This window comes from Ipomoea triloba, chromosome 8 (genome assembly GCF_003576645.1).
Source record: "Ipomoea triloba cultivar NCNSP0323 chromosome 8, ASM357664v1".
Classification (NCBI taxonomy): domain Eukaryota; kingdom Viridiplantae; phylum Streptophyta; class Magnoliopsida; order Solanales; family Convolvulaceae; genus Ipomoea; species Ipomoea triloba.
Window position 1 is genome coordinate 12,296,023 of NC_044923.1, and position 24,698 is coordinate 12,320,720.

The window sequence follows — 24,698 nt, forward strand, 5'->3', positions numbered from 1 at the left end:
ATTTATCAGGTTTGCATATTTAGTTGTTAAATATTGCATATTAAATGTTAAAGTTTGCACAATGGAGTTGATAATAGTTACGAAACTGCCACCTCATCATTTTTATAAATTCTGATTAGATCCGTCAAACTTTTAGAGACATAAAACTGAGATTGTTTCTTATTTCTTTTCTATGGAAGTGTTCTCATAGGACATATATATATATATATATATATATATATATATATATATATATATATATATATATATATATATATATATATAGGGGCGCGCTCTAATGAGAACGGGTGCCCAGGAGAGAAATAAGAACGATCCACGGCCGTCCACGTATTCAAATCAACGAATCAGATGTAATTTTAAAAAAACGACGTGGTGGCATTTTCGTAAATATTTCGAACTTTGGTGCAAGTAAATGTGTTATAAGTGCAAGTAGTTGATGCACATTTGCAAGTAAAAAGTGCAAGTAAAATCACTTACAAGTGCAAGTAATTTGCCTTATTAATATTCGTGTACCTATGTGCAACTATTTATACCATTAGGTGCAACTAGTTATAACATTAGGTGCAACTAGTTATAACATTAGGTGCACTTAGTATTGATGCTCAATGTACATTTTACTTGCACAAGTAATACATTTTACATGCACTTGTACACTTATTTTCATGTGCAAATGCAAGTAATTTACCTTGTTAACATTCATGCACCTAGTTATAACCTTAGGTGCAACTACATTTGGACACGTGGCGCGCAACGATTGGTTCTCGGTTCTCTCTTGGGCGGTGTGTTCTCATTTGAACGCAGTCATATATATATATATATAGAGAGAGAGAGAGAGATTTTTAGTTAAATATAATCAAAATAAATTTTTACTTTCACATAATTATAATATTATTTGTTGTACACTTGTACTTGGTCTTATAATTTATCTGGCTTCGAGATTAAAAGAGTTTTTTATTTTTTATTTTTTATTTTTTCCTTTCTGCTTTTTATTTATGTTTTTTTTTTTTAAAAGTATTTTTGGGTGGATGGAGACTGGATTTGGATAGAGAGATAATGCCCTGTGCTAGCAGACATTTCTACCACCATATTCCTCTCCTCTTTGCTTTCACAGATTCTTGTTTGTATAGTGTCCATATATCAATCTTTTCCTTAGCTACTGCTTCTATTCTTTTCTCATTGCTTTCAGTACATTTTCTTGTCACATCTTTCCTCTGTTAATTTTCATTCCTTTTATTCCTCAACTCAACAGCTTGGATTACATGCGAGTCAAACACTATAGAACCCACTTGCTGATAGGCTTGTTTATGTGTGATTTGATGAATTAAGCACACCCCTTCCTGTAAATTAGTAGAATCTTGATTTTTTACTTACTTTTTGCTTTTGTATTTGGTGGTTTTGGACCAGTTCCTCATCTGAGATTTGATTGGGGCCAAGAAGATAAAAACCAAACAAATTTTTTTTTTCTTGCAATAGGGAAGTGGAATCTGGGAGGTGCTTTGATTCCTTCTTTGGTGATTGGTGACTTGTTATCTTCTTCCACAATTCTGGGGATTTTCAGGAGTCAAGTTCTGAAGGGGCTTTTGATGGTTGGGAAGCTTCTTTCATATTTTACAGTTGCTGGGTGATTTTTTTTTTTGTTTTTTTTGTTTTTGTTTTCTTTTTTTGAGGTTGGTGGGTCATTTCCTTGCTTATTCTCTTGTTCCTGAGTTTGAAAGTTTATGGTGGTAAGTTTAACAGGACACGCTGTATAGATTTGACCCTCTGGTGTTTGGAAATTGTTAAGGATTTTCAGGAAAAGAGCTTTTAATTTCCTAGGTTCTTGGATGAGTTTGCTCCATGTGATTGGATTTGGTTTGAAGTTGGGGAACCTACTGTTGACACTATGCAGCTTGGTTGTAACACTGATTTCTATGAATTGGTTGAGTAATGGTGGAGTCATGACCACCAAGACTTTGCTTGATGATGGAGAGGAGATACTGACCAAGTTGTGGGGGAAGATCTCTGAGAACATCTCCAAGATCCAGCATAGTTACTCTCAGTATATTGGGTCCAAGAAAGTAAGGAAAAACTGGTGGGGTCTTTTGGTGATATGGCTAGGTTTTGGGGCAGTTCTAGCTTTTTGTGCTTTCTGGTGTTTGAGTACTCAAGCTATGGAGAAGAGGAAAGAGACACTTGCAAGCATGTGTGATGAGAGAGCTAGGATGCTACAGGATCAGTTTAATGTCAGCATGAACCATGTCCAAGCCATGTCCATTTTGATCTCGACGTTCCACCATGGCAAAAATCCTTCTGTTATTGATCAGGTTATATACCTCATCCATTGTGTTTCTGAATTTTCAAACTCATTGAAATTCAGATATTATAGGAACAAATGATTCTTACTTTGCATTGTTCAATTGCTTATGCTTCATAGGAAAATGCTAATTGCTTAAACAATGAGAAACTCATTTTTTCCTGAAAAAAGATGGGTTTGGGCACTTGGACTTTAGTTCATAGTGATGAAAATTTTATCATCAAATTATATTTGATGCAGAGTAGAGGGAAAAATGCATTTCACATTAACTGTGGTGATATTGCTGCACTATCATCTTTATTTTGGTCCAAAAAAAAAAAAAATAGAGCACTTCAGAATTTTGTTAGTTTCATCTAGTAACTAGGTTTTTTTCAGTGACATTTAGTGCTTTAGAACCAACTTTGTATTCTCTTCCAAGTACCTTGACCTTCATCAAATATTCTAATTTATTAAGCTTTGCAGAGGACTTTTGCGAGATATACAGAAAGGACTGCTTTTGAGAGGCCTCTGACAAGTGGTGTTGCATATGCTGTAAGAGTTCTCCACCCTGAACGAGAACAATTTGAAAGGGAGCAGGATTGGACAATTAAAAGAATGGACCCCCAATTTCATGAAAATGAGTATAATGTAGATAACCTGGAGCCATCACCAATTCAGGAGGAATATGCACCTGTTATCTTCGCTCAAGATACAATTGCTCATGTAATTTCCGTTGATATGCTCTCTGGAAAGGTAAGGCTTTTTGGATTCCTTCCGAGATATAAGTATCTGAACTTGTCATGATCACATTTGTGATGATTTTATCCATTATGCTTAAATATACAGTTTTATGATATTATCAGCAGCTTTCTTTACTCGTGATTATACTATAATGTATGCATTCAATTTCATAAGTGATTGCTCCACCAGGAGGATCGTGAAAATGTACTGCGTGCAAGAGCCTCAGGAAAGGGTGTTCTCACTGCACCCTTCAAGCTACTCAAAACAAACCGACTTGGAGTAATACTGACATTTGCTGTCTATAAAAAGGATCTTCCCTCAAATGCAACTCCTAATGAGAGAATTGAAGCAACTTATGGGTATGCCATGTTACTTCACATGATTGTATTGCATGCTTAGAAAGTATGGAACACCAAGAATCCAATTTAATTGCAGGCCATATAGAGAAGGAAAATTATTCTTGATGAGTATTTTGAAATTCAATATTCAAAGACAATCTCATGGGATGTTTGACCAAAAAAAAAATGGTAAAATAATAATTGAATTCTGGGGAAGCCAACAACTCTGGTTTTGAGTTATCAAGTTGAGCTTATCTGAAACAAATGATTCTATACATGGTCAAATTGCCCCAATGGTAATAGTTGATTCCTTTCCTTTACAAGTGGATCAAATTTAAGCTGTGACTTCATATTTAAAATTTGATCTTCAGATGGGATGAAACCAGTAGGTTTGCTGAAAAAACTGGTTTGGTGTTTTCAATATAAACAGGTACCTTGGAGGAGTCTTTGATATTGAATCACTTGTAGAGAAGCTCCTTCAACAGCTTGCAAGTAAACAAACCATCCTTGTTAATGTTTATGATACAACTAATCTCTCCGATCCTATAAGTATGTATGGTACAAATGTATCAATTGATGACCTGGAGCATGTTAGTTCCCTAAACTTTGGGGATCCATTCAGAAAGCATGAAATGCATTGCAGGTGATAACTCTTGAGTACTCTAGAATAATTTGTGCTCATCTTTACCTTTTGGCCTTAAATTCACTACTTTACTAATATTGTTGTTCCCCTTCATTGTCATGGATTTAACTAACCATTTTAGCAGACTGAATTGAGTCAGGCTATACTACTTTTGGATATCCACTTTGTACAAATAAAACTATAATTATGCCTTTCTATAGCTTGCTAGATAATGTCTCTGGTCTACTCAGGAATGCCATACCAGGTGACTAATTCTTATTCTGGATGCAGATTCAAACAGAAGCCACCATGGCCATGGCTTGCTATTATTACCTCCTTTGGCATCATTACAATCGTGTTGCTCTTAGGGCATATATTTCATGCAACAATAAACCGAATAGCAAAGGTTGAGGACGACTATCATGAAATGATGGAGCTCAAAAAGCGTGCTGAGGCAGCTGATGTTGCAAAATCAGAAGTATGTGTGTTGTTTCCAAGTCCTGTTCTAGCATGTATATCCGGTCTTTTTGATAATGTGCTAATATATTTATTTCATTATATTGTAGTTTCTTGCTACTGTTTCCCATGAAATCAGGACCCCAATGAATGGTGTTTTAGGTGAGTCTTAGAATTTCTACTAATGAACAAAATTGCTGAACATGATAGAAGTGACAATAAAATTATGTGCCACTATGTTCAGGGATGCTTCATATGCTTATGGACACTGAGCTAGATGTAACCCAACAAGATTATGTTAGAACTGCACAGGCTAGTGGTAAAGCTCTAGTTTCACTCATAAATGAGGTTTTGGACCAAGCCAAAATTGAATCTGGAAAACTCGAGCTTGAGGCAGTGTCTTTTGATCCGAGGGCAATTTTGGACGATGTCCTGTCACTTTTTTCTGGGAAGTCACAGGAGAAAGGAGTAGAGGTATTTTATATTTGATCATTTGTTCATGCAAGCCTTCATCTCTTCTCCTATCAAATCTGCTTATATTTCTATTTTTATTAGTTATTTATTCATTTGTGTTCATTTATTTATTTATTCTTTTTGCAAAAAAACTATATGAGAGAGCAGTTGGCAGTTTATATCTCGGATAAGATACCAAAGTTGCTAATTGGTGATCCAGGGAGATTTCGGCAGATCATCACAAACTTGATGGGAAACTCAATCAAAGTAAGTCATTTAACTTAAAATTCGAAAAGAAAAGGAATATTTTACATCTGAAATTTTAGTGATATGAGAAAAGAAAGCCAATACCTGTATTTCTTATGGATAAAGAAAGAGATTCATGCTTGTTAATCTATGTCCTGAAGGATAGGAAATTTTGTGCCTCAACTGGGTACATTGCATCAAAGATCACTTATGATTTGTTTATTGGCAGTTTACTGAGAAGGGGCATATATTTGTTACTGTCCACCTTGCCGAGGAGGTGGTTGTTGAGCATGAATCAAGTTACGCTTTGAGTGGGTTCTCGATTGAGCATGAATCAAGTAGCACTTTGAGTGGATTCCTGGTAGCTGATAGACGACAGAGCTGGAAAAAATTCAAAGCTTTTCAAGAAGGATTCTCTTCTTTCAAGTTGACATCGGACCAGATCAATTTAATTGTCTCGGTTGAAGACACAGGCGTTGGGATTCCGTTTGAAGCTCAATCTCGTGTATTCACCCCCTTTATGCAAGTTGGCCCCTCTATTGCACGGATTCATGGGGGTACTGGTATTGGATTGAGTATAAGCAAATGTTTGGTGCACCTCATGAAAGGTGAAATTGGTTTCGTAAGCTTGCCAAAGACTGGGTCCACATTTACTTTTACAGCTGTTTTTGCTAATGGTTCTTTTAGTTCGAATGAGCTGAAGGGTCAGCACATTAATGATGAGTCCAACTCCGTTTTTTCTGAATTCAAAGGGATGAGAGCCTTAGTTGTGGATCCCAGACCTGTACGAGCCCAGGTCTCAAAGTATCACATTCAACGCCTTGGTATTTACGTTAAGGTGGTTCCAGATTTGAATCATGGGTACACTTGTTTAAGCACTGAGAAAACAAATATAAATATTGTACTCGTGGAACAAGAAGTGTGGGATATGGATTCAGGGATGGCCACAGAGTTTGTAGAGAAATTAAGAAGCTACGATATCAGTTGTTCTCCTAAACTATTTGTTTTAGCTAATTGTGCAAGTGCTACACGAGCGAACACCTCAATTTTTGGTGTTTCTACTCCATTTGTCATTATGAAGCCATTACGGGCTAGTATGCTTGCTGCTTCTCTTCAGCGTGCTTTGGGGGTTAACAACCGAGGAAATTACCGGAATGGAGGGCTTTCTGGTGTTCCTCTTTCTGAGCTCCTTCACAAAAGAAAGATACTTGTTGTGGATGACAACCCTGTGAACCTAAGAGTAGCTAATGCTGCCCTGCGTAAGTATGGTGCTGATGTGGTCTGCATAGATAGTGGGGAACAGGCAATCTCACATCTGCGGCCTCCTCATCGCTTTGATGCCTGTTTTATGGATATTCAGATGCCAAAAATGGACGGGTAAGTCTCACCTGATCACTCTTATGCTTAATGTATGTATATATTGTTCCTGCACTATTATTTGCTGCCTGCTTCCATTTACGTATTGACATTGCTGTATTTCTTTATTTTAACTTAAATTTTATGCTCATACGGTTAATTTTTTAATTTTTTATATATCCATAATCTGTTATACATTTTCATAAAAGAAGTGTTAAGTTGACAATCATTATTTGATCATACAGGTTTGAAGCTACAAAGAGAATCCGTGAACTTGAACGTCAAGCTAATAGTCAAAACGAACATGGTGAACTTCTGGTAAATGCCTCAAACTGGCATGTGCCCATTCTGGCGATGACTGCTGATGTAATTCATGCTACAAATGAACAATGCCTGAAGTGTGGAATGGATGGATACGTCTCGAAACCATTTGAACCAGAACAACTTTACCGCGAAGTTTCAAGGTTTTTTCATGTCAAATCAAATTAGAAACTGTGGAAAACGCTTCTGGTTTCATGCTTGTAGTAGTGGCTTTGAGCTCAGACAGATACCTGTTCTTCGAGACACTACAGAGCAGTTAAAACAATGACACAAGTTTCCCCGACAGTGAGTATATTTTTGCTTAAATTTGCTTGACATTCTGATTTTTAGTTTTGATGATTACTTGGACTGATACATGTCTCTCCAGATTCCAGAAAATGCATGTCTTTAATCAACACGGAATGTATATACAAGTCGAGAGTTGTTTGCGTGGATGCCATTCAAAGCTCAACCACGAGAGAAGAATCTGATGGCCCGATGGCCCTTGTTGTATCGTAAAAGACAAAGTTGTAGGGTTCATCTTCTTCTTCCCCTTTGCACAAGTTTTTGATCCTTCACCCCCCCCCCACCCGTGTTGGGAAGAAGTCTCATCTTTGTATCATTGAAGTTAAAACACAGAGCAATGGGCATTGTATATGTTGGATTTGAATAAATCATTTTAGGGTGTAGTAGTAGTGTAGTCAACATAAATGTTGGTTTAGCACAGACAGGGTCAGGGTTGGTTGATGCCTAAGTACAGAAATCAAATAGATCAGTTTCACAGTATTGTACAGCTAAAAGGACTAGATTGATTTACCATTTCATATCCAAGTATAGTGCAAGCTTCTGTTTTCCATATTCTAGTGTGCACTTAAATATATACTCCCTTTGTTCCATATTATGTGTTTGGTTCAGTTAACGAGGTTTGATTGAAGTTATTTTGAATTTAATTTTTCATGTTTAGTATTAGTATATAAAATTTATAGATTTTTTTAAACAAAATAAGAGCTTTATTAATAAGAAAAAAATAAATGTCTTACATATAATGGCCCAAAAGTGACCATAAATCAATCAAGGCCTAAAGAAGAGGCCTGATAGAACAAATTGCTCTAACTACACAGTATATACAATTTGTAGATAATAATGCATGAGAAAGTAGAGAGTAAAAATGGGAGAAATTGGCTTCAAGATACTTTATTAATTCTTGAGAGAATTTAGAGAGAGAGAGAGAGTGGAGGAGCCAAATCCCCTTAACGGAAGGACGAAGACCCTTTATATAGGCCTAAAAGCTGCCCCATTGACTTTAACCTTGACCCGAACCGTTTGACTTCGACCCGACCACAAAACGAAAGCGTGAACGTATAGGGAGGTAAAACCGGGATATATTCTCTATCAAGTAGCTCCCCAGTCCGTGCTTGACGTCGAGCCAACGAGGAAGGGTTCGGGCTGGAAACACTAACTACATAGTCTGTGACTTACGCTGGTTGCCTCGTTAAAAACTTTAGACTAAGAAAAAATTCAATGGGAAAAAAATCTTAGCCAAGGAAAAAAGATCACAACCTTAAGCGCCAATGAGGAAGAGTTCGAGCTGGAAAAACTGATCGTATAGTCTGTGACTTACGCCGGTTGCCTCGTTAAAAACTCACGATTTAAAGATTCAATTTTACTAATTGAGGGATTGGACTTACCTACGATCTAAGGTTCGAATCTCACCAATCAAGAGATTGGGTTTCACCAATCAGAAGATTGGATTTTTAATGAGATCTAGCGATAAAGTCTTACCAATCAAGGGATTGAATTTATTCACGGTCTAAGGACCTTTATTGATCTTACCGATCATAAGTGAGAATGTTTCTCCCATTTCCCTTTACTCGGGCTAATCAGTCGTAGTTAGTTTGAGCCTGATCAAACCTTGACCCAAATTTCTTGGCTCCAAGATCGTTCTTGGCCGATCGTGTTTGGTTAGTTTTGATTACCACGTTAACGGGTTTTTGAAAACCGAAATCATTTGAATGGGGCATTTTCTCATTTTCGTGCTCCGTTTACGAACCGAGGGTCCTAAGTGGAGGGATGCTAGGAGACTTGGAAGTCTAGCGAAACCGGGAAGGTCATTATGCTCGGGAAGTGCATTATGGTCGGGAATTGCTCTAGTGAGCAACGTAGGTCGAGATAGTTTCCCTACGATCCTATTAGTGTAGGCCCCCACTCCCTATGTTGGGAGAATAGTCAGCATAAGGGAGTAGATACGGTGGCCTCCCGAGTTTGTTTTCAATTTTGACTGTAGTCGGGAAGTGACTCGGTTGAGTTCACGGTGCCGATGTATCGAACCATGTTTAGTATCGATGGTCGATTTGCCTAACTTGCAGGACTTTGGGGATTCACGAGGTTTAAACTTATCGATCAAGGGATCAGACCTCTAACACGATAGAGGGTTTGAATGCTACTGATCGAGCGATCAAACTTTTAACGTGACAAAGTGATCAATTTTTACCAATCAAGAGATTGGATTTACCCGGGGTAGGAAGTCCGACCTGGTGGGCTCAATTGACTTCTTCATAGGGCTTAATGCCGAGAACTGGTCCCGGGCTCACCATGCCGATGGTGGCGATACCGACCTAATCGGGCTTACAGTGGTGGTGGTGGAAATCCCGATCTAATCGGACTTAATTGTCTACTACATAGGGCTTATGTCGAGATATGGTCTCGGGCTCATCGTGCTGAAGTGGCAATGCCGACCTAATCAGGCTTAAGGCACTTATGGTGATAATGCTGACCTAACCGGGCTTAATTGCCTACTATGCAGGGCTTATGCCAAGATATGGTCCCGGGCTCATCGTGTCGAAGGTGGCAATGCCAAACTAATCAGGCTTAAGGCGCCGGTGGTGGTAATGCCGACCTAATCGTACTTAAATGCATACTACGTAGGGCTTATGCCGAGATATGGTCTCGGACTCATCGTGCCGATGGTGGCAATGCCGACCTAATCGGGCTTAAGGCGCTGGTGGTGGTAATGCCGACTTAACTGGACTTAAATGCCTACTATGTAGGGCTTATGCAAAGATATGGTCTCGGGCTCATCGTGCCGATGGTGGCAATGCCGACCTAATCGGGCTTAAAGCGCCGGTGATGGTAATGCCGACCTAACCGGACTTAAATACCTACTACGTAGAGCTTATGCCGAGATACGGTCTTAGGCTCATCGTGCCGATGGTGGCAATGCCGACCTAGTCGGACCTAAGGCGCCGGTGGTGGTAATGACAAACTAACCGATCGTTCATACATGATCATTGAGATCGGTTTGACTTTTCCGTCGTAATCGATCTCAATGATCGTAAATGGGCACCTTACTCCCGACGCCCTATAACCGGGCAAATAAACGGGCACCTTGTTCCCGCAGTGGGCACTTATACACCCAAAGATGGGTCCGAGGACCATAACGGGCACCTTGCTCCCGTAGATGGGCACCATACACCCAAAGATCGGTCCAAGGACCAAAACAGGCACCTTGCTCCCGTAATGGGCACTATACACCCAAAGACTGATTCAAGTACCATAATGTGCACCTTGCACCCGTAGTAGGCACTATACACCCAAAGATGGGTCTAAGGACCATAACGGGCATATTGCTCCCGTAGTGGACACTATACACCCAAAGATCGGTCCGATGACCATAACGAGCACGTTGCTTTCGAGATTTAATCCCGGACTTACAATGCCGGTGGTGGAAGGACCGACCTAACCTGACTTAGTTACATATTCATTACAACAATTCCTAGTACTAAGCTAAGAATAGTACAACTCCTAAATTAAAATTACAATGAAAGCAATAATTTTGAAAATTTGAGAATTGCAAACAATATGCCCAGAGCTCGATGGTGCCGCTAAGGAAAAATAGTGAAATGTCTCTTCTTGGTCGCCCAGGTTAAAAATAATGGGATCGGGTTACTCAGGCCATCACCCCCCGGGCATCACTGAGCGGTTGGTAAACCATCATTCAAGGTAATGACATTTTGGAACCTGGTTGCGTCGTTCCGAAAATTCTGACCTCCCCGACCCCAGTATCTACCCGGCAAGATCTAAATATTCAGTTTGCAGCGGATCGATCGCAAATCATAAGCCTGTATAACCGAGCTAGACCACCCGACTGGTTGCCCATTTTTGAACGTCACTGTGGAATCCTTGATCGATAACAACAGGCGTTTCAAACTTGAGAGCAAATCAGCAGCTGGTTTACCTGTAATGGCCATTCGGAGAATTGGCCAGTCAACAAGATGGATTTGCAACCTTTATGATCCACCTGCTCCGATCTTTATCCCGGGCTGGTCGCTGTTTACAAAAGCTCGGAAAGCAACAATTGAATTGGATGGCTTGACTTGTCACCCGATCATATGATGATTGATGAATGGCTCAACTACCGACTGCCCCACGATGCTTGGGCAACGATTTAAATAGGATGTTGAAACCAGTTGGGTTGATGTTTTATGGTCGGTGTCCATGTTGCGAGAATTTGTATTTATTACGACTAATTCGACAGGAACTGAGCTCGGCAAAGAGTGTGATGATGTTCTCAGAATTTAAACCAATAAACTATCTAGGAATTACTCATCATGCTGATGACCGAGGTCGGTAACCGACGTTTGGGCTCACCTTCATAATAACTTTGCAGATCATACACACACCACATTCTCCATTCTTTGGTTTTGGTGGCAGTCGTGGAGCTTCGAATGTATATGCTAGCATAGAGAGATAGTTGTGGTTGTTATGGTCAACTCGGGAAGTTTCCGCTGCTAAGCCATCATGATGGTTGTTGGATGCTTGGAAAAATATGAATAATGAATTTGGTAGCACTGATCGGCGAAGTCAGGCGGATAGCCTGGTAGGGGATATTTAACCGTTGTCGGAGAATTGCACGCGATGACTGCAATTGAGCATCCATTCTTTAGATTCTACGAAGCTGCGATAGCCCGGTGGTAGCCTGTATCAATTCTACTCATTATGTATTCGGTCAAAAATAGGAAGATCTCAGTAGGCTAACAGTTGTATTCGTGACTATTCTCACCGGTGAGCCCGAGGATAATGTTTTGGCTGGGAAACTCAGTGAACACAGGAACTCAATGGTGATCTAGCTCTGAAAGTTGGAAAGATATGTAGAACAAAACAACCATGACGAGGCATGACAGCGTAGTAGGGAAGACCGGAGAAGGCCGGTGTAACACCCCCAATTCTAAACAGGAAGAATTAAGTAAAAAGGGACAAATTTTAGAAAGTTCAACGCAGAAATTGAGTGACAAAAGAACTTAATTGGGGTGTAACCGCCACATTTGAGTCAACACGATCCCAAATGCTGAGGCTAAACTAAACATCCAAGATAGTAGAACATCCCATCCAATCCAAAACATAAGTCTAATACCCAATATACAAATATCTAACATAGGCACCAGCATCCAAGAGTTTACTAATAAGTACTCAACCCAAAAAAAATACAAGTCTTGACATAATAAGAACTAAGGAGCTAAACTAGCAAAAGGTCGATATCGCGCCCTCAACCAAGCAGACAAGCAAACTACTCCAGACCTGAAAACATTACTAAAACTTTAGCGAAAATGCTAAATAAAATCCTACTCCAATCCGTAAAATAAGTGCATTTATAGTTTTCTAAAATAGATATACTTGATAATAGGTTTTGGTACCTTAAGTACCACACACGCTACTTATCAAACTCTACAACGTAAAGTCCAATAAGCTTGACTCAAAATGAGGATGGAGGTTTAGTAAAAGAGGTTTAAAATATGGTAAGTAGCACCCTACTCACAAGGATTACCATAGTAAAGAAGAAAATATTCATAGCACCTATTTTTCCTTCGCAATCTCACTTCATATAAGTATAGTATTTGAAAACATAAGGAAATCCATATAGTCATGGAGGAATATGCTATTTACTTTCTCAAAACATTATCCATATCAAGAGGTATTCTCAATATATCCATTTCTCAAACCCATAGCATAACCATAGCACACATATATTATAATAGTGGAGGTATCCAACAATTCTTAATTCATAGTTAAATTATCAAGTAAAACATAAGTATGGAGGTACTCAAATCACCAATAGGAGGATAGGAACGGAGCTTACCTCCACTACCGAACCTTCACACCTATTCAATATAAATGGAAACAGGAACTAGAAACCTAAGTGCGCACACCCCGGGGATTCCAAGCCCCAAAGGTAGTTACTAGCCCTAGTAACCCAGGATTTTTACTACCAGGTTACCCACCCAATCAATAACCAATAGGACCGCAGCCCTAGGTTCTCATATCAATAGCAAATAGGACCGCAGCCCTAAGTGCTCACAATAATCTGGACCGCAGCCCAAGATTCTCGTAACCTCCAATAATAAAAATATAGATAACCTCCATATAGTTTATAAACATAAGAATGTTCTCCAAAATAGATTTCTATTTCCAAAGTAAAGTATCCTCCAAGACAACAAATAAATTTCCAAAATGTACACAGATTTGTATATAATCAAAATATAGCCTCTATGAACCCACAAAGATTGTAATAAAGGCACAATGGCCAAAACCAAATCTAACTTGTCCAAATCCATTTGTATAATCATTTGAAAATCATACTAACTCACCATACATAGTACTAGAATAAATATAATCATTATTCGATGTCAAAATAATTTACTTAACAATATTCAAGTTTCCAAAACGTAAACCCATATATTTCTATGTACCTAATTTCAGTGACATTTATATGTATAAAAGAAAATACTAAACTAACATATTATATATATAAATATAAATCATATATATATACTTACGCACACACACATACCCAGTATACATATATATCACATATATACACTACTCACTTACACATTCACTTAATATATATTATATATACTTACGCACACACACATACCCAGCATATATATATATATATATATATATAATACATATATATATCTATATATATAATACACAAAAATTTACACCCATACTAATTATTACACATATATATATAACTAAGGTGTAAGATTTTGAAACCAAAACACATCACATTGAGCTCAAAACAGTCCAAAACACAGTGGAGTTCCAAAAGCACAATATATCTCATATTTTGATGTTTAAAACAAGGAATAGGTTGATGGACATAGGATTTTACCTCAAACTAAGCTCCAACACTTCAATACTCCCTAAGCTTGACCACTCCCTCCTTCACCTACCTCTTCTTCTCCTACTAGACTCCATTACACAGTGACAAGGAAGAAAATCAAGGAATAGTTTGGTTTTAGAATGATCAAGCAGGAGAGAAGACAAAACACTTACCTAACTGAGTTAGAGTACAAATGTGAGTGATTCTTAGCTTGGTCTTGCCCTGGTGTTGTAGAAGAATGAGGATGGTTTGAGTGAATAGAAGAGGGAGGGTGAGAAGGGATGTGAATAGGGTATGCATATATATATATAGGGTCTAGGGTTTGTGTCTGATTTATATATATATATATATATATATATATATATATATATATATATATATTTAAATCTTATTGGGCCAAAATGGGGTTGATGATTGGGCAAGAGTGATGGGCTTGGTAAGAATGTGATATCTTCTTTGCCTTTTTGGGCTTAGCCTCATGTCATGAATTATTTCAAATATTTGGACTCTGTGTCTTGACAATCTAACGAAATTTTAGATATCATAGAATCATAGGCTAAGATATAAGAAAATATTATTTTGAAATTTGTTTTGAGAATGGGTGTTATTCTAGAAAATAATTTTTGAAATACTTATACGATGAGGGATTTGGGTTTAAATTTTATGGGGTGTCACACCCTACCCTCCTTAAAAGGGAGCTTCGTCCCCGAAGCTAGAAGTCATTTTGTAACGGGGATTTTTTTTTTTTTTTTGGGAAGAGGTGGAGTAGTAGGAGTCTTAGTTATAATTTGAAGAGAGAACTAAACAACTCAAGAAGTATGTCTTACCCACTTAACAATCGAACTACACTTGAATTCAAACTATGCTTAAACTAAAGCTCAATGATACCTTTCTCGAATAAAGTCGGGTAACGCCTCCTCATATCATCCTCCGCCTCCCAAGTTGCCTCCTCGACCAAGTGGTTTGACCACAAGACTTTCACAAGCTTTACTGACTTCCTACGAGTCTCCCTTGTCTTAGTATCCAAGATTCTCACAGGTTTCTCTTCATATGCCAATGTCTCATCCAACTCCACGACCTTAATAAGCATCACGATAACATCCTTAGTAATCTGTCTACTAATTGGGGTTGTCAAACACAATGATTAGCCTTACCTCGGGTTGAATTACATGTGAAGCATCGTGCACATACTTCTTTAGCTGGGATACGTGGAACACGTCGTGCACCTTTTCTAGTTCGGTTGGTAGGGCCAACCGGTATGCCACCTTCCCAATCTTCTCTAGTAAATCGTAAGGTCCTATGAACCTAGGACTCAATTTGCCTTTCTTCCCAAATCGCATCACCCCCTTAGTAGGCGAGACTTTCAACAATACCTAACATTGAAATCCATCTTAATTCATTCTACACAACTTTTGGTAGCTTGGGAACACATTCATCTACTTCATACGCACCTCCACGAACACCAGCTATGGATCCATGATGGTTGCTCGAGAATTCTGCGAGACATATTCAAAATTTTTTTGGATCTATCATGTTATGCTCTCTTCATTCATTCAAGTAACGCTGGGGGTGGTCAGTAGCTCAGGAACTTTAAAGGACCAGGTACGATGAATTCTAAGCTCACCCCTCTAACCAAGAAACAATTTAGAGTAGGAAGACCACCAGGTCAAGAGGGTCCGAACGGCTTGAGCAAGTCTGGTGAACCCTTGATCATTGTGATCGGTGACCGGAGACCTGCCTGGCAATAGCTTCGGAAATCTGCTCGAAACTAAATTTAGTTGGCAAGTAATAGTGGTCGACTGTGGCTCGGGAAGTTCGTATCAGGGCAACTGAGCTAGTCTCGATCTTCAACCAGAACCTAGGTGGAGCAATGGGGGGCAGTTTTGGCACTTTTGTGAAAAAACTCGTCCTCGGTGAAATGAAAAAGAAAAGAAGACCCATAATCAGCAACTCTCAACGGAATTTCGCCCTTCTCAGTTTCGAAGACTTGGAGAACGTAGGGACACCGATCATGAAGCTGATCGGCCAACAAGATGAAGTTGCAGCTAGAGTTCAACTTTGCTCCGATTCTTGGAAGAACGAAAATCTTTCATCTCCAATCACCCAGTCTAAGAGTTAACCAGTTGGATTGTGCAAGTATGTTCAAGGTAATTATTAACATCACTTGATGTGCCGAGCAAATTTCTGAGTGCGCTTCTTCCATCACCTTTTCAGCATCAGCCGAGAACTAACATAACAAAAGGGGTCCCCCGAAAGACCTATTGTACAATCTTCTGTCCTTCAAGACATAGGACGATGCCATTCTCTTAATTCCAGCTGCTTCCACCGAGTCATCGGGCAGCTCGACCTTTTCTTTATACATGATAAGGTCGGCCAACAATTGGGCCTCTGGAGTAACTTCCTACTCATTATCACTTTCTCCTTGGTTTCGATCTTGTTCGCTTATCACATTCACTTTCTCCGCACCCTCGTCCCGAGCTTCTACACTTGGTCGCTCCACCATTTCTTTCCGACATATGCCTACTAAGTACTCTGATATTCCACCTAACTTTATTTTAGACAGAACATTTGCTTCCGAGTTTTCCGCTCTAGGAACATGGTCGATCTCATAGGCTTAAAACTCCTTTAGGAGTCCCTTAGTCGTTTCCTTGTACTGCCTCATTCTTTCTCCTTTAGTCAAATAAGATCCTTTCACCTGTCCGACTACCAGACGTGAGTCGGTCCGAATGTGAAGTTTCTCGGCTCCTAAGGCTTTAGCCACTCGTAATCTGCCGAGGACGGCCTCATACACAGCTTCATTGTTGGAATTTTTGAACTGGTATTCCAAAGCATAGTATAGTCGGAATCCTTCTAGGGTAGTTTGCATTACTCCCCCCCATGGTGCTTTTGACTTGATGCACCATCAACATGTATTTCCCACCATCCATCAGACTCGGGAATGGTCACAGAGTCTTCCTTTGAATCTTGAGCCGTGCACTCGACTATAAAGTCAACCAGTACTTGGGCTTTGATGGCGTGGCGTGGCTGGTATTCGATTCCATATTGGGTAAACTCTACTGCCCACTTGAATAACCGACCGGAAGAGGTCAGGTTTTTGAGCACTCCAGCCAACGGTTGATCTGTTAATACTTGGATAGGGTGAGCTTGAAAATAAACGACCAGCTTCCTGACTGTGATCATCAATGCATAGACCACTTTTTCAAGTGGCGAGTAATGAACTTCGGCAGCCTTCAAAGCCCTGCTCACATAGTATATTGGATGCTGAACTTTGTCTTCCTCTCGGACAAGTACCGAGCTAACAGCTCGGTGAGAGGTGGCCAAATAAAGAAATAATATCTTGCCCTCCACTTATTTGGATAATAGTGGAGGGGAAAACAGATATGTCTTAAGTCTCTCGGAAGCGGTCTGACACTCCTCCGACCAGACAAATCCTTCTCTAGCTTTCAAAGCATCAAAGAAAGGTAAGGAACGGTCAGCTGATTTAGATAGGAATCGTCTCAGTGCTGCCAATCGACCTGTAAGGCGCTGCAACTCTTTCATAGTCTTAGGTGGCTGCATATCAAGGACGACCCTAACCTTTTCAGGGTTTGGCTCAATCCCTCTCTGAGTTACCATGCAACCCAGGAACTTTCCCACTTGTACTGCAAAAGCACACTTCTTGGCATTCAATCTCAGATTTTGTTCTTCTATAACTCGGAAGCTAGCAGCAAGGTCGTCCGCATGACTTTCTTCTTTGAGGCTTTTCACTAGCATATCATCAACATAAACAGCCATGGACTTGCCCAACAAGTCTTTGAATAACTGAGACACCATTCTGGTATAGGTCGCACTAGAATTTTTTAGGCTGAAAAGCATGACTCGGTAGCAGTATACCACGTTCGGAGTCACAAAGGTGGTTTTTTTCTTCATCAGGCACATGCATGAAATTCTGATGATAACCCCTAAAGGCATCCGTGAAACTCAATAAGGCACATCCAACTGTGTCATCAACCATTTGATCGATCCTCGGCAACGGAAACAGATCCTTAGGGCAGGCTTTGTTTAGGGCGGTGTAATCAACACACATCCTCCACGCAGGCGGCTTTGGGACCAATACCACATTGGCCAACCACATATGATACTTAACTTCTCGGATGTGTCTAGCGGCCATCAATGCGTCAATTTCCTTCTTCACAAACTCCCGACGATCCGTCGAGAGATGTCTTTTCTTCTGGACTACAGGTCGGTAAGTCGGATCTACCGCTAACCGATGAATGATTATGGATCGGTCTACCCCTGGCATATCTTCAGGTCCCCATGTAAACATTTTCTTATATTTCCTGAACACTTGCACAACCGACTCTTTGACAGTCTCTAGGAGGCCATTCCCGATCCTCGCACGTCTTTCAGGGTGGGCCGGATCGATCTCCACCTCCTTTAACTCGATCGCTGGCTCGGGTTATTCCAAAGTACGTTCTCTCATGTCCTCCTTCTTAGTGATGGTATGAATCCGCAGGTCCGACGTTCCTATCCTGCGACAGGATTGCAAGTAACAGTCATGAGCTACTTTCTTATCACTCCGCACCACCCCGACTCCCGTGGGTGCCCGGAACTTCATACACAAATGTTGCAAAGATATCAAGGCTCCCAGATCTTCTAACCCCGGTCTTCCCAGGATTGCATTGTGAGAACATTCCAACTGAACGACCACGAACTCCATCTCCATGATTGTAACATTAGGGTAGCACCCAACTCGACCAACAACTTTATGGAAGCCTCGACCTCAATTGAGTCGTCCGTGAACCCCGCCAAGGGAGTCATGATCGGCCTAAGAACATCTCTAGCCAGTCCCAACTTATTGAAAGTATCTAAATATAACACATTGACACTGCTACCCGTATCAACCAATACCCGTCTTATGACGGTGCCGACTATGTCCATAGCTATGACCAAGGCATCTCGGTGAGGTCTAGCCCCTAAGGGTAGATCATCATCTGTAAAAATAATGGGTTCACGGCATACCTTTTTTACGCTAGCTTTTCGCCCATAAATAGCTCTGACGTATAGCTGTCGAGCGCAAGCTTTCCTTGATCCGGTCGAGTCGCCTCCCTCGGGACCTCCAATGATCATATGAATGACATTTTTATGCTTCCACTTATCTTCCTCTTCCCCCGAGGCAGGTTGCTTTCCTTTGTCACGGTTACCCTCCCCAAACTAGTTCGGGTTCTCGCGCTGCCATGGCAGACCTTGACGCCACTGGTTGGGAGGAGTCAACGCACTTCTTTGGATGATAGCCTCCATTTCATTCCTCAAGAAGGCGCACTCTTCAGTTGAATGAGTGGTCGATCGATGCAACCGACAATATTTGACAGCCCTAAACTCTGGCCGGCGGCTTGGGGCGTATCAGTTGGTCATACCTCCTGTGGCGGAGGTTGAGCCTGAATTTCTTGCACCGCGACCGGCTGTTGGTGAAACGACGGGACACCCGATCTTTCAGGGTTCCGACCAGTCTCTTGGCGGCCTAGCCGACTCTTATCAAACTTTCTCGGACACGGTTCCTTTGCACGAGGCCTTTTAGGTTGAGATGACCCTCCTTCTTGGATTCTTTTCTGCTTGATTGCGTCCTCAGCGTCAGCATGCCGGTTGGCTCTTTGGATAGCCTGAGCGTACGAGGTCGGCCAATTGGTATGGAGGTTAGTATACAGCTTTCCTAACCTCAAGTTCTCTATGAACAGGATCACCATTGTGTTATCATCTAGGTCATCGACCGCTTGAACATCCTTTTGCCATCTAGCTAGGAACGACCGAAGAGGCTCGTTAGGATCCTGCTTGATTCTAGACAGATACATGAAGTTTTTCTTAGGACGCAAATTGGCGGCATAATTGGTTATGAAAAGTTTGGCCAACTGTCCAAAATTGCTCATTGAATGCTCGGGCAACTTCATGCACCACCTTTGTGCCCCACCGACTAATGTAGTTAGGAAGGCTTTGCACATCAGAGGTTCTTCGGCTCCATGTATTTGCATCCGAGCTTGGAAACTAATAAGATGCTCCTTGGGATCACCCATCCCGTTATATGTTAAATCCTCAAGTAACTTGAACTTCACCGGGCTCCGGTAGGCCATAATTTCTTGAGAGAATGGGCAGGCCCGTAGGAAAGCTTGTGCATTGTTCGACCTCCCATTCACTTGGTCTTGCAGATCCTGAATCTGCCTAGCCAACGCGACGACCTCATTCGGCCTTCGCCCTGTCCAGTCGGGGACTCTCCACTACTCTCATGAACTGAGTGTTCTTCGATATATCTTTGAATATCTTCAGACCTTCGCTCTCGCCTATTTCTAGGCTCATTGGGAGCGACTTCCCTTGGCGCTTCATGTGCATTCAGATTTCTATCGCCCGACACGTCTTGATTTGCCAACCTATTGAAAGTCGTTCGACGCGGGCTTCTCGACCCCACTTGAATTGGAGACCGGAGCGAATCAGCCGACCTTTCTTGTTCCACTAGTCAAACAGGCCTTTCCTGCTGAGCCCTTGGGGGCGCACCCCTTTCACGGAAAAGTAACTCTGGCTTGTACAGATCTACCATTCGGGTGAGCGCTTAATTCCAAGTCGCTCAGGTGCATACACCGCCTCCAAGTGGTGGGATAATGCCAAAGAATATATTCAAATACGAATCACACAAGGCGCTGAAAGAAACACCAACCTCATTACAAGTATCACCTATTAGCTCAGCTATGGCTTATATGAGATGTTTGTAAGTAATTTTTAAGTATGTCTATCAATTAGGAATTGAGGAATTTAGAAAATGATTATTGCAAATATTCAAGACAAAACACCATTTTTTATACGTAATTTGAAAGGTTTTTAACGTTTTAAACATCAGCTGTAAAAGAAAACGCAACATTAATTCATTTATAGATACTACAAGGGAGTGGAGGCCTTTACAGACGGAAAAAAATAGCTACTCCTATGACCACCACCCTCCTATACGACGAGAATCTTTTCAAGACACGAGCTATCCCAACGACCATGATCATGATCAAGATCAAGTAGGAAGAGATGCTGACAATTTCTTCATCGGGATCAGGCTCCGTGCTCATTCTTCTGTCAATGTATAGAGGTGGCATTAATTATTGCAAAAAGTCCAAGGCTTATGGCTAGAAGCCTTTGATCATTTGATGAGCTGATGTGCCTCCGCATCAGTATTTGCGATAGAAAAGGAGCAGACTAGGGTACTCAACGAACCATTTTTAGGCGAGATTGTAGGCCACCACCGTCCTGGAGGGGTTGAAGAAGTAGATGGTTTCGCCAATGGATTTTGAAGAAATTACGGATGAGAATTGTTTGCAGGGTGTTGTTGGAAAATCATTCGAAAGAAGGTAACATCTGTTCATTCGCTTAATTTTAGCTTCCCTAATTTTTAGGATCTTCTACCATCCATGACTGCCAGATCATGGGTATGTTCAAGATCCACATACATCTCTCTTGTGAATTTTACGTGGAAGTAGTTGACCATGAACGCCTGCCGTCAAATGAGCAACTAGCACAAAACGTCCAGCAGTTGACCCAGCTTACGTAGACTTTGGGGGATGTTTTGCTCAGCAATCATAGGAAAAACTAGAATCTTGTTGGGCAGGTGGCGAGGCATCGCCAGCCTATCTTCGAGGGGCAGGAAGACCCAATCATGCTGGAAGATTGGTTTAGGACATGTGATAAGATCTTTGAAGCCCTGAATTATCCTGAAGGGCATTGTGTGGACTTGGCAGCATTCTACTTGCGTCAAGAAGCCGACATTTGGTAGACTTGTGATGGGCAGGCATTCCGTCAAGAGCCTGGCTTAGGATGGGCTACACTTAAGGATCGAATGCGTACTCATTTCTACCCTGCTCATGTGAAGTCTGCTATGTATGAGGAGTTCCTACATCTGAGACAAGGGTCATTGTCGATAGAAGAGTATCATAAGACTTTTCTAGAGTTGGCTCGATTCGCGCCTGTTCTGGTACCCGATGAGGCTAGCAAGATTGAGAAGTTCATCTCGAGTTTGAACTTCGAGGCAAGGAAAGTCCTCGTGGCATTGAACTTCAGGACTCTTAGTGAGGCGTATAGTAGTGCTGCGGGTCATTATCTAGTGCAGTAGGTCTAGAAGGGCATGATGGAGGGGTACAAGAAGAAAGTTGAGGGTAGTGGTGGACAGATAGCGAGGAGTCCAAGGATGTCATATACCGGGCCAGGAAGGAGTGCTCAAAGAGGTAGCCCTAGTGATAGCAAGGCACGTCCTTCGGTTCAGAGACAAGGAGGAAGCGATACTCAAGGCAGGTATTTCTATTGAAAGGGGTGCGAGAAAAACCACCCATGAGTGGATTGCAATGGCTAGTGGTGGAGTGCTTCACTTGCGGTAAGAAGGGTCACAGAGCCTTTGAGTGCATAGTCAAGAATAGGACCCCTCTAGGACCAAATCCAAGTGGGAGTGCTAGGCCGTCAGTAGGTAATCAGTTAAGGAAGACAAATGGGAGTGGGAGTAATGGTGGAGGGAACAAGGACCTGACTGTCAGACCTAGACCGCTGTAGGGAAAGGTCTTTACCTTCCTACTCATCTTAGTCTTTACCGCTTCCAGGTTCGCAACTTTTGCCTCTTCAAAGGTAAGTAAAACTACCTTAATGTCTGCACATCCCGACCTCACATTTTGTTTCTCCATGCTCCATTGTTTCCAAGCTTAGCTCGCGCGAGATTCTTCACCATCGATCTAGAAGCATCTACTTGGCTCCTTCTTGGGGCGTCAGCATCCACCCTTGTCACTCCTTCTCGATCGAGGATCTTCAAGTCTTGATCTTCAAGCTCCAATCACTTTCTTCGTCTCGCATTGGACTTCAGCTGCACGGAACTTATTCTTCATGTCTTGAGGTTAGCGAGGACCTTGCAAACGACACCACACGTGCGAAGACGCCAATCCCATTGAATGAAGACTGTTACCGATGACTCCGAACCGCAAGGAGATTAGCCTTCTATATCAGGCCGACTAATTATTTGGTTGTCTAGACGCATACGATACTACCTCATCATTTCGCATCAATAGACTTCCAAGCTCCTTTCTCTAAGTCTAAATCATGCCTTTAATGACGCAACTTCTTTATAGCAGATAAGAGCTTACCGCAGAGATACACACCCGCAAGGTGCAATAGCCACAGGCGCAATTTAAAAGGGACAAGATATTAAAGCACCAATTAAATCAAATAACCAAAGCGCAACCTCACCACGGATCCTAGAAATCTCACAGACTAGGCATCCTGATTATCTTAAGCTGCTTAAGGTCAACTCTTAAAGTCTCTAATTTCAACTCTTAGGTTCTCATCCTAGGCTCCAACACAGGCTCTGATACCAACCGTAACACCCCTGATTCTAGACTAAGATAAAGGCAATAAAGATAGGAAAATAGCTAGAATTATCTCAATCACTAAGAAAAGATTAACGAGGCGAAACTAACATAAACGGGGTGTTATGCCACATCTAAGCCCAACACGACCTAGATGCTAAGGCAATCCATAATATCCATACGTCCTCAAATAAGCAAAGTAAGAATCTATTATTACAGCTAAGGAAATCACAGTCTAAGGCACACAGGCCAAGTCTAAAGCAACATAACATAGCTAAGCATAAAAGCATGGTTGGAGTAGGCGCTGACCGCTAGTCGGGCAGTAGACTAGTGCCTAGCGCCTAGGCAGTACCTAGGCAGTACCTAGGCGGCGACCTATAAAAAAAAGTAATGCATGTGTGTGGGTGTATGTCATATATTATATCATATTATATATATATATATATATATATATATCTTCCTTCTCTTACTTATATAAATTTAAAAAATTTAAATATATATAAATATAATAAAAAAATTAACAAGGTCGACACACTTGAGTTAACTCGGCTAACTCTGCCGAATTGGGCGAGTTAACTCGGCCAAATTCGGTTGAGTCGGCCGCCAACTCGTTCAAGTCGGCCGAGTTAGGCGCTAGGCGGCCGCCTAAGGAGAAATTCGCCTTGGTTTAGGGGCGCCTAGCGCCTAGGCAGGGGATTTTTGCAATAGTGCATAAAAAAAGGGTAGGACTAATGCACTAGCGCGCTCACAAGCTGGTCCTACTGCATACATGGAAATCATTATAAAACACTAGCAAAGAAATGCTAAGTAAAACCCCATTCTCACTCGTAAAGGTACAATAGTATACATTAGTAGTGAAAATAGGTTTTACGCCACGCATATAGAATATATGTCAACGAAACCATCATTTATCAAATACCAAGAGACTCAACAACAATAAGCTGAATAAGATGTAAACCAAAGACTCCTCAATAAAACTCAATATCAAAGGAACAACTCCAAATACCATAAGACAAGAACTCAATAGCCAAGTACTCAAGACAAAGGCACAACCTCAACAATATAAGGGAATAAGCGTAACAATCCAACCAATATATCCAAATACTCATGCATAAAGAGATACATATCAATGTACATACATAATACAGGGCTTTTGGTTCAATTCCAACCTTCACATCAACCCAACTGACACACCAGTTCATCCAGGTCACCAATCCATCCGAAACACCAGCCAACTACAACACCAAACGGAGCCGAAGCTCACAGCCTCCTATCCATAGACCTCCAAACCAATAAACCACCACTCCACAATATAAAGTTCACATATCATAATATCATATAAAGAGCCAAAGCTCGAATAGCCTCCAAACCATAAGAGCCAAAGCTCAATAACCTCTAA

At 41.1% G+C, this 24,698-nt stretch overlaps 2 protein-coding genes and 1 long non-coding RNA gene across 3 annotated transcripts; 1 reads left to right on the plus strand and 2 right to left on the minus strand.

Annotated features, from left to right (window-relative positions):
* Window positions 1-1,028: 1,028 nt before the first annotated feature.
* Window positions 1,029-7,642, plus strand: LOC116026828 (histidine kinase 3). The gene is made up of 11 exons (XM_031268239.1): window positions 1,029-2,303; window positions 2,756-3,025; window positions 3,203-3,372; window positions 3,782-3,994; window positions 4,265-4,451; window positions 4,540-4,591; window positions 4,674-4,903; window positions 5,051-5,149; window positions 5,358-6,505; window positions 6,730-7,090; window positions 7,173-7,642. The coding sequence occupies exons 1-10, from the start codon at window positions 1,824-1,826 to the stop codon at window positions 6,971-6,973; spliced, it is 3,093 nt and encodes a 1,030-aa protein (XP_031124099.1). The 5' UTR covers window positions 1,029-1,823; the 3' UTR covers window positions 6,974-7,090; window positions 7,173-7,642.
* A 4,422-nt stretch (window positions 7,643-12,064) lies between these two features.
* On the minus strand, window positions 12,065-14,215 carry LOC116028105. Its single transcript, XR_004100059.1, has 3 exons — window positions 14,123-14,215; window positions 13,959-14,033; window positions 12,065-12,358 (listed from the first exon to the last, which is right to left on the minus strand). It is a non-coding gene; the product is annotated as an uncharacterized LOC116028105 (long non-coding RNA).
* A 5,124-nt stretch (window positions 14,216-19,339) lies between these two features.
* Window positions 19,340-20,053, minus strand: LOC116026971. The gene has a single exon (XM_031268396.1). The coding sequence runs from the start codon at window positions 20,051-20,053 to the stop codon at window positions 19,340-19,342; it is 714 nt and encodes a 237-aa protein (XP_031124256.1).
* Window positions 20,054-24,698: the final 4,645 nt, after the last annotated feature.